General features: G+C 37.6%; 1 protein-coding gene across 1 annotated transcript; it reads left to right on the top strand.

Annotated features, from left to right (window-relative positions):
* Positions 1-2,049: 2,049 nt before the first annotated feature.
* Positions 2,050-2,586, top strand: LOC145636665 (uncharacterized). The gene has a single exon (XM_081688229.1). It carries the CDS (start codon positions 2,050-2,052, stop codon positions 2,584-2,586), a length of 537 nt encoding a protein of 178 aa, XP_081544355.1.
* The last annotated feature ends 8,104 nt before the right edge of the window (positions 2,587-10,690 follow it).

Raw genomic sequence — 10,690 nt, 5'->3', positions numbered from 1 at the left:
GAGGGATCCGGTGAGAATGAGTCCATATGTGAGAATTCATACTTATATGAGAACTGATCTAAAATTTAGAACGTGTGAGTAAAAAATTAGAACATACGAGTTAAAATTTAGAACATGTGACTCAAATTAAAATTTTGAACATATGAGTAATAATTTAGAACATCTGTGTGAGTAATATGTTTAAACATTTTATTTAAGAATTAGAACAAGTGATTAAAAAATTATAAAATCTGCTTTATGAAATTTTAAACATATGAGTAAAATTTAGAACATCTTATTTAATATTATGAACATGTAAATAAAAATTTAGAACAAACTGATATAGAATATAGAAAGTGTGAGTAAAAAATTTAGAACATACGAGTAAAAAAATAGAACATACGCTTTAAAATGTGAAACATATAATTAAAAATCTAAGAACACACGTGTTAAAATTTAGAACATATAAGTTAAAATTCTGGAACAAGTTATTTAAAATTTATGATATCAAACTTAACTAATTAATTTATGGTTTAGAACATGTGAGTACTAAATTAGAACATTTGATTTAATTTAGAACACCTAAGGAAAAGTTTAGAACATCATATTTAAAATTTAGAACATATGAGTAAAAATTTCAAACATAAAGAGTGTTCTCACATAAGAAAAATTCTCACGAGAGCCTCCCCTTATATGTATATATATATATATATATATATATATATATATATATATATATATATATATATATATATATATATATATATATATATATATATATATATATATATATATATAGGAGATAGAGTAAATAGTAAGTATAACGCTAAACAAAAAGTTAAAAGAAATTCATGAAACTGGGGAGTAAGGGCATGTTCACATTTACTTAATTTCAGTTCAGTTCAGTTCAACTCCAATCAGTTCAGTTCAGCTGATCAGCTCTTAATTTCCCTCTCTCATAAAATATCCAGTTTAGTTCAGCTCCAATCAGTTCAGTTCAGCTCAGTTCAGTAAATGTGAATAAGCCCTAAATTATATACTTCTATTAGATTAGGTGTACAAAACATAGCCACAATCTAGTGATAATGTCATCATAAGTTTATAAAATTAGTAGTATATGAATTTTTAATCTATGTTTGATTTTTGTAAACCATATCTTACTTGATGACCTTCAACACGTAATTGACTTGATTAGATAATAACATATAGACAGTTAGACACAAATTAGATATAAAATTGTTGAATATGTGTCAGTGTGACAAAACTATAGTCCTGCACTCCTGCCCATCTTTCGAAATATTTTACAAGAAATTAATGGGGTTCGTCATGGGGGTTTCACACTAGACTGGAAAAAGGGCAGTAGGTTCGTAATATATTAATTAAATCCATTGTTTACAATTAAATTACACCCGTTTACATTAGAACCTTAAAGGATTATTAAATAGTAACTTAATTATTAGCAATTACATGAAAGTGCTCGACCTTTAAATATATAACTTATAAGTTATGACTTTTTGTGTCTTTTTAAAATCAACTTCGATTCTGCTCAACAACTCAAGAGTCAAGACTATAATTTCCTTGTCCTCGTGAACAATCCTCAAGTTTAGTAAAAATAATGGAATACAAAGGTGAAAAAAATTGATATTTCTTAATTCAAATACTACCTCCGTTTTTAATCCGAGTTTTTTTCCCTCTAGGTTTTCCTTGGGAGGGTCTCGTTCTAGTCTCATTGGCTAGGTTTTCCTGTTTTTTCAAGGTTATTCTTGATTTTGGATCGAGTTTTCTTTTTTATTTTGCCTATTATTTTTGTGATTTTGTGATCTGATCCAATCATGGGAGACTCAAATAATACGTTCTCAATCCTTGGCGTGGAGAGTAATGCACTCTTAACAACTGGGAACGATCGATGAATGTGAGAAAAATTCTACTAATATTCCTATAGAAGATACGAGCGATGCAATTGACTGGGAGGTTGATGGAGAGGAGGACGAGGACGCAAGGGTCGAACTTGCCCTAGTTGGGAAGATTTGGACTAACAGAACCGTTAATGCGAATGCTTTTATAACCACCATGAAAAGTGTTTGGCAACCAAAGCATGGCGTAGACATTACGAGTATTGACAAAAATTTGTTTCTATTCCAATTCTATCATTGGCGTGATAAGAGTAGAGTTCTTGATGATCAACCATGGCACTTCGACAAGCATGCTCTAATACTTGGCGAGACGACTGATTCGGTAAAACCTTCTGATATTCCGCTCTTTAATTTGCCTATGTGGATTAGGGTATATAATCTTCCTCTTAAGGGTAGATTAAATGTGAGTAATGTGGAAAAAATTGGGAATAAATTGGGGGTTTTTGTGAAATTGGATAATGATGCAAGAGTTGGTATTGATAAGTCTATTCGCATTAGAGTCCTTGTTGATGTGAGAAAACCACTGGCAAAGCATGTTAAATTGAAATTAAGAGGAGGTATAGAGGAACTGTTCGAAGTGAAGTATGAGAAGCCACCTTTGTTCTGTTTCTGTTGCGGTTTAATAGGACACGGGACAAAAGATTGTGAGGTGTATAGGGAAGCAGAGAAGCCTGTTATCTCATATGGGGCTTGAATGAAAGCCTCACCATGGAAGTACGCTTCGGGCTTGGGTGAGGAAGGGGTCGGTACAGGTAAGCCAATGAGTGCTCGTGCCCTGTTTGTGACTAAACCAAAGAAACAAATGCCGGACCCATATGAGATTGCTCGTGTGAATGAGATGGAAAATAAGCTATGTGATGTTGAGATTAATATAGGAGGTAGGGAAGAAGGTCTGTTTTCTCGAGTGAATGAAGAGGTGGAAAAAATGATATGTTTGTCTTTGAGGCTAGCACTCGGTTGACTGGAAACAAAGAAGTGAGTGTAACATTGGAGGAGGCTGCAAAAGGGGATGGGAAAGTGGGGGAAGGGTTGGAGGAGGAAAGTGAGGGATAACGATCATAGTATGGGGGTTGGCAGTGTGTTAGTAGGGGAAAACGAAATGCAGATGATGTAATGTTGGAGAGTGATGATAGTGGGTTTGGTGTGGATGGGAGGGAGAAGAAGAAGCAAGTGATGGCCGTACCTACTGAGAGAGTGGCGAGCCTCACTAATAGGGCTCTTGGTGATAGATGAGCTACATCCTATCGTGGAATTGCAGGGGTTTGGGGAGCACCGCTGCAATTAATGCTCTGAAACGCATTGTGTTTCTTGAAAGCCCCCAAATGGTTTTTCTCATGGAGACAAAGTTGAAAGCTTTTGAGATGGAAAAAATTAAATTTAAATTAAAATTTAACTCGTGCTTGATTGTTGAATGTGATGGAGAAGGTAGAAGAAGAAGGGGCGGTTTGGCTCTATTGTGGAATAATAACATTAATATTGATGTGAGGTCCTATTCTTTACACCATATTGATGCTCTTGTGAGATCGATTCTATATGGGGTGTGGCGGTTTTTGGGGTTTTATGGATACCCTGATGATGAAGAAAAGTATAAGACCGGGCAGCTTCTTGAGTCATTGTATGAAGAAAATGATACTCCTTGTCTTTGTGGCGGTGACTGGAATTTAATGCTCCATTCGGGGCGAGAAACAGGGTGGTAGGGCGTTCGATGTTGGTGAGGCTGACATCCTAAGGGCGGCGGTGAGTTTCTGCCAGTTAGAGGACCTTGGTTTCATTAGACACAACTTTACTTGATCGAATAAATGGAGCGGGGAAGAGAATATCCAAGAACGGCTCGATCGTTTCCTTGCAAACCGTGCGTGGAGGGATATTTTTCAAGGGTCTTTTGTCACGCATCTCTCTAAGAGAAAATTTGATCACCTTCCCATTCTTCTTTTCATAAAAGAGGTTGTTCCATCTCAAAAGAAAAAAAAGAAGAAAAAATTGTATCGGTTTGAGGAAATGTGGCTCCGAGATGAAAATTGTGCTAGCATTGTTTCCGAAGCTTGGGATTGTGGCGGTGATTTATGTTCAAAAATTGCCTTTACTTCCACAAAACTCAGTGCGTGGAGTAGAGACAAATTCGGGGACTTTGTTAAAGAATTGAACGCTTGCAAGGCTCAAATGAAATTTCTCATGGGTGAAGTTCAATCGGCAGAGGTTATAGCTCAAATGAGGGCCCTTGATGGTCGAATGGATGAATTAGAAAGAAGGGAGGAAATGTATTGGAAACAAAGGAGTAGGCAAGATTGGCTTAAGCATGGTGATAAGAACACATCGTTTTTTCACCATAAAGCTAAGCAGAGAGAAGCAAGGAATAATATTGTTGGTGTAAAGGATGCGGCGGGAAACTCATATAGAGAGGAAGAACAAATTGCGGAAACTTTTGTCAATTATTTTGAAGACTTGTTTGCTACGAACAGTAATATTGAGGTGGAGCCGGTGATTGATAAAGTGAACAATGTTGTTGATGAGCGGCAACAAGCAAGTTTGGCAGCCCCGTTTACTGCAGAGGAGGTCCGTGTAGCTCTCTTCCAAATGCACCCCACAAAGGCCCCCGGGCCCGATGGTATGTCTGCGATTTTTTTCTAGATTTTTTGGGATATTGTGGGACATGATGTAGTTGGGAAAGTGTTAGATATTTTGAATAATAATGGGGATATAGGTACTATTAATCAGACTCATATTGTGTTAATTCCGAAAAAAAAAAGTGCGAGTCTACTGTTGATTATAGACCTATTAGTTTGTGCAATGTGTTGTATAAGATTATTACAAAAGTGTTAGCAAACAGGTTGAAGTTAGTTCTTACCTACATTATTCATGAGTCGCAGAGTGGTTTTGTTCCGGGAAGATTAATCACTGACAATGTACTAGTGGCTTATGAATTCTTCCACTACCTCCGAAAAAAGAAGACATGGAAAAAAGGGTATCTTGGGCTCAAGCTAGATATGAGCAAGGCGTATGACAGAGTTGAATGGAAGTTCTTGGAGAAAATTATGTCAAAGTTGGGTCTGCCGGAGAAATTTGTGAATTTGGTTATGAAATGTGTTAGTACTGCCTCTTTTGATGTACTTGTTAATGGCCAGCCTTCGAGAACTTTCAAGTCCACTCGGGGCTTGCGCCAAGGAGACCCTATTTCTCCTTTTTTTGTTTATTTTATGTGCAGAAGGATTGTCAGCCTTGCTTAGAGACGCGGAGAACAGAAATCTCATCCATGGGGTGAAAATTGGTCGTCATGTTAAGCCAATTTCTCACCTTTTCTTTGCAGATGATAGTCTCCTTTTTGTGAGATCGACGGAGGAAGAAGTGGAGAGTGTTCTTAGGATCCTTTCTACTTATGAGATTGCATCGGGTTAGAAACTGAATATGGATAAATAAGAGGTGTCCTTTAGCCAAAACATTGATCAAGAACGAAAAAACATGCTTCAGATGAAGTTATCATTTAAGGCTGTCGAGGGACATGATAAATACTTAGGTCTTCCAACTTACATTGGAGGGTCTAAAAAACAGGTTTTTCAGAATATTCAGGATCGGATTTGGAAAAAGCTCAAAGGGTGGAAAAAACAGTATTTGTCTCAGGCCGGAAAAGAAGTTCTAATCAAATCTATTGCTCAAGCAATTCCTACATATGCTATGCAATGTTTTTTTATTCCGACAAGCATTTTAAATGTGGTGGAACGACTTTGTCGTCAGTTTTTTTGGGGACAAAGGAAAGAGGAAAACAAGATTTTTTGGGTGGCTTGGGAAAAGATGTATGTCCCAAAAAGTCAAGGAGGTCTTGGTTTTAAAAAATGAAAAATTTTAACAAGGCACTCCTTGCTAAACAAGCTTGGCGTATCCTCTCAAACGAAGAGTCTCTCATGGCAAAGGTTCTAAAAGGAAATTATTTTCCCCATTCGAACTTTATGGAGACTAAAATTATCCCAAACTCGAGCTACACTTGGAGGTCCATTCTTGGAGCTCGTGATGTCTTGGAGAAAGGTGTTCGAAGAAATATTGGAGATGGAGTTTCGACGCATATTTGGCGTGATCCTTGGATTCCGACTTTAAAGGACTTTAATGTGGCATCGACCAAACCAGATGACGCTTTATGCCCGCTGTATGTCTGCCAGTTGTGGAGTGACAGAAGCTGGAATTTTGATGTCCTCAATCAGGTTTTTTCTGAAGTTGAGGTAAGTGCGATACCAAACATTCCTATTCCTATGTTTGATAGTAGATACTCTTGGATGTAGCATTACTCTTGGATGGGCATTTTACAGTGAAGAGTGCATACAACTTGCTCACTGTGGATCAAATGCGTGACATGGCCTCGGCCTCAAATGGAAGCTCTAGTTTTGATTGGAAATTTGTTTGGAGTGTAGATGTTCCCCAAAAGGTTAAAATGTTTAGGTGTATAAGAGAGGTGATTTCTACTCGAGAAAATCTTGCAAGAAGAGGAATGGTGATTGATACTATGTGTCCATTGTGTGGGGATGAAATGGAAAGCATCCTCCATATGATTGTGAAATGCGAAGGTGCTAGTTTGATTTGGTATACTTCACCGCTTCGTTTGACTGTGGGAAACTATACCGGGAACAGCTTTAGGGAGTGGTGTTTATCGGTCCTTAAGAGCTGCAAGGACATGAGTTGGTGGAGTTTATTTTGGAGCCTTGCTTGGGGAATATGGTTGCGTAGAAATGGTTGGAATTTTTTGAAGAAATGGGTGGATGGGAACGAGGTTATTAGCAAGGCAGTGAGTTTAATTGGGGAGTTTACTCTTGCAAAGGAGGTGAGCAATGTCAGCCCCCCTACTATGGTGCTCGACACAACTTGGAAACCCCCTCCTCTTGGGGTGATCAAGGTAAATTCGGATGCAGCGCTGATATCCACATTAGCTATTGGTTTTTGGGGGGTGATGCGTGACTATATATACAGGTGAGGTTGTTGTCTATACTTGTATGAAGATGGCTGGTAGTTTTGATGTAGACGTAATGGAGGCTATGGCTTTGAGACACGCATTGCAGATCACTCTAGAGTCGGGTTTCTTGAGCATTTGTTTGGAGACGGACTGTTTGAAGCTTTACTCGCATTTGGTGAAGGCAACTGTCACTCCAACGGCCTTTGGGGTGGTAGTTACTGACATTCTCAAGCTCTCTCACTCGTGTCATATGTGTTCATTCTCTTTTGTGAAGCGGTCAGGAAACCGAGTAGCGCATAGTTTAGCTAAGCTATGTAATTCTTATTCTGATCTTAGAGTTTGGATGGAGGAATACCCTGATGATGTAACTGAGTTTGTTTTGGCTGATTTGAGCCACTTTGTTGCTTAATAATATTTGAGAGCATTTCCTGTCAAAAATAAAATAAAATACTACTTCCGTTTCATAAAATGTGCAACAATTTCCTAAAATGGAAACTACACATCATGTGCAACAACCAAAAAATTTCCTAATATAGTAAATTTTTTTGGGTGAATTTACCAACATACCCTTACTTAACTTCAATAAACCACATATTAACTTATTAACCTAAATTAAGCAATCAATAATTTAAACCCTAAACCATATTCTCTCTCCTCCCTCACAGCCCACATCCACCACCAACATCACCAACTTTTCTCTCTATTCTCTCACAACCACCACTCCACCACCATTACTCCACCGCCACCACTCAGATCGATCCAATCGCCGCCTCTGACACTCAATTACACGTGAGATCTAGTCGCCGCCCCTCACACTCAAATCCATTGAACCACCACTACTGCCACCACCAACGCCTCGAAACAACCACAAAGAAGCCAAGAAAAAAACCCTAGAACTGTCGAAACCTTCAACAGAGGTATTGCTTAATTCGCCAATAATACTGTAAATGAAAGGTAAAGGACTCAACGAAAATGGCGATGAAGATGATAACGAAGATGATGAAGAAGTTCCAATTCCTGGTTGCATTTCAGTTCAGAGGAGAGAGAAAATGAAAATCATGGGATTCAGAAATTGGATTTCTATACATTGTCATTGGATTTCTATACATTCGCCGCTCCTCACACTCAAGTCCAATCGCCGCTCCTCACACCCCGATCCATTCGCTGCCCATCAAACTCAATCTAGTCGCACCTCTTACTCGTATAGTCGTCGGCGCTTTCTTCTCCCTTACCCGTACAGTGGTGGTGCGAGTTAATTGAGTGAGGTTGGTTTTGGGTGGTTATAGAGTAATGGAGGGTTTCAGATCTGGGTTGTGGTGAGAGTAATTACAGGATGCGGTGTTAGTGGTGGTGCGGTGCGGCGTTAGTGGTGTTGCTGGTGGGCGGTGCGGTGTTAGTGGTGCTGCTGGTGGGTGGTGTTGAGGGGAAGATGGCAATTGGTGGTGGACTAGTGGTGGTCCTTTATTAATTAATTATCCCCTCTTTCTCTCTCTTACCTTAATCACAAACCTTTACTTTGTTAATCAAGCATTATCAAATTTTGTCTTGGGAAACGTGCACCCAAGTTTGTTGTACATTTTATGAAACGGAGGTAGTACATATTTCTATCAAGCAAGGACCAAGCTAAGTTTAAACTAAATTGTAACTGTTATAACAATAAATTAAAACTACTAAAGTTCGTAATTTAATAATTTTAAAAACTTATTCTATAGTTTGTAATACCTAATTTCTATGAATTGAATTGAGGCATTGAGCACATGTCAAAAACAAATCAAATTCAATTTGGAAACGTTAACTCAACTGCTATTTGTCGCTCCCAATTTACCAGGTAACGCTCCCTTTTTGACTTGAATGGACCACTATGCCCTTTATGCAATTTGTGTTATAAAAAGGACCTTGTTCCCCATTTGGACACAATACATGAAACGGTCCCCTCACTTCACGACATTGCTGTCTCGAGCCTCCCAAAATCGGTCCCCACGGCCTTGCAACCAAATCGGTCCCCACGACCACCTAAATTTTCTATTTTTAAAAATCGTGAAATTTTCCGACGGGTCTTGGGTCATGGACGGCGAGTGGAACATACGTACGCCGGAGAATGCGTCGGATCATTCTGTAAGTTTTTTTTTTATTTTTTTATTTTCGGTAATTAGGACATCCGCCTAAAATTTCCGGATGTCCTAGGTACATCCGCCTAAAATTTCCGGATGTACCATGGAACATCCGGAAAATTCAAGCGGAAGATGGGATCCGCCTAAAAAATCCGGATGTTCCATGGTACATCCGGAAATTTTAGGTGGATGTCCCTATTCATATTTTTTTTTTCTTTTTAAATGTTAAGTACGTTTATTTAATTTTTTTTAATGTTTATTAAGTTTTTTTTTTTTTATGTATTTTTTTTCGTGGTCTTGTGATTATTGTTGTGATTTAGTATTTGATAATTAATGTAATTTTGTTGTATTAATATGATTATTAGTAATATGTTTATTTTTTGTTTCATTATTATTATTATTATTATTTATATTATTATTATTATTGAAAATATTATTATTATTATTATTATTATTATTATTATTATTATTATTATTATTTATTAATTAATTAATGTTATGGTCTTATAAATTGTTTTGTAGTTGTTATTATAATTTTTTATTATCATTAATATTGTTATTGTTTTGTATTTGTTGTTGTTATTATTAGTATTGTTATTAGTATTGTTATTATTATTATTATTATTATTATTATTATTATTATTATTATTATTATTATTATTAGTATTGTTTTTATTATTATTATTATAATATAATAATAATAATAATTATTATTATTATTATTTTGACATAAAGCATGTTTTGTTTAATTTGTATAGGATATGGAATCTGAGGAAGGCGGTGACGGTGTGAATTATAGTGGGAATTTTGTCACCGATACGTTTTTTCCTACATTTGACGATGCAGTTACATGGGCTGATGGTGTTTCCATAAAATTGGGATTTATATTGGTGAAATCGTCTTATAACAAAACCAGAGATGGTCGGCCGTATCGGTATTTGCGATGTGATCGGTCACGAAGGAGCAAGCCGAGAGATTTGGAGAACGCGATACGGAAGGACACCAAAACCAAAGCTAATGGTTGTCCATTCTACATCAAGATATATTATGATGTGAGCACCGAAAGTTGGAAGATCATTGCGAAAAATGATCACACCGGGACACATAACCACCCAATGATTGTGTACCCAGAGGGTCACCGTAAAGTGAGCGGATTGAGTCCGGGTGCAAAACAGGTTGTGCGGGACATGACAAAGTCCAAGGTTGCTCCCCGTAACATCATGTCCACTATTGCCGAGCAATTTCCTTATGATCATCCAAACATCCGACACATTTAAAATTGCTGAAATGACTTCAGGATGGAGATGTCTGAAGGAAGAGGAGTTGTTCAGCAATTTCTTCGTCTGGCGAGAGAGAGTAAATACATTTACTGGGTCACGAACGATGATCACAACGTTTTGCAACATGCATTTATGGTGCACCCGATCATGGTCAACATACTCCGCACATACCCACATGTCATAGGTATGGATTCTACTTACAAGACCAATCGATATAACATGCCTTTCTTTGAGATAGTAGGCGTGACACCGACAAACCAGAATTTTCTAGTTGGATATGTTTTCATGTGCGACGAGTGCACGGCTAGCTATCGGTGGGTGTTGCAGAGATTAAGGGAGTTGATTGGGTTTGATATAGAGCCATCTGTATTTATTTCAGACCGTGATCTTGGGATATGTGCGGCTTTGAGAGAAGTCTTTCCAGGGACGTCACATTTACTCTGTCTATGGCACATCAACAGAGATGTGGAGGCT

Source organism: Chenopodium album, chromosome 6 (genome assembly GCF_948465745.1).
Source record: "Chenopodium album chromosome 6, dcCheAlbu1.1, whole genome shotgun sequence".
Taxonomy (NCBI): domain Eukaryota; kingdom Viridiplantae; phylum Streptophyta; class Magnoliopsida; order Caryophyllales; family Amaranthaceae; genus Chenopodium; species Chenopodium album.
This window is presented reverse-complemented; position numbering and strand designations above follow the sequence as displayed.

Excerpts from the sequence above, each read along its gene's own strand:
- LOC145636665 (XM_081688229.1), top strand. The coding sequence starts at position 2,050 with ATGAAAAGTGTTTGGCAACCAAAGCATGGCGTAGACATTACGAGTATT.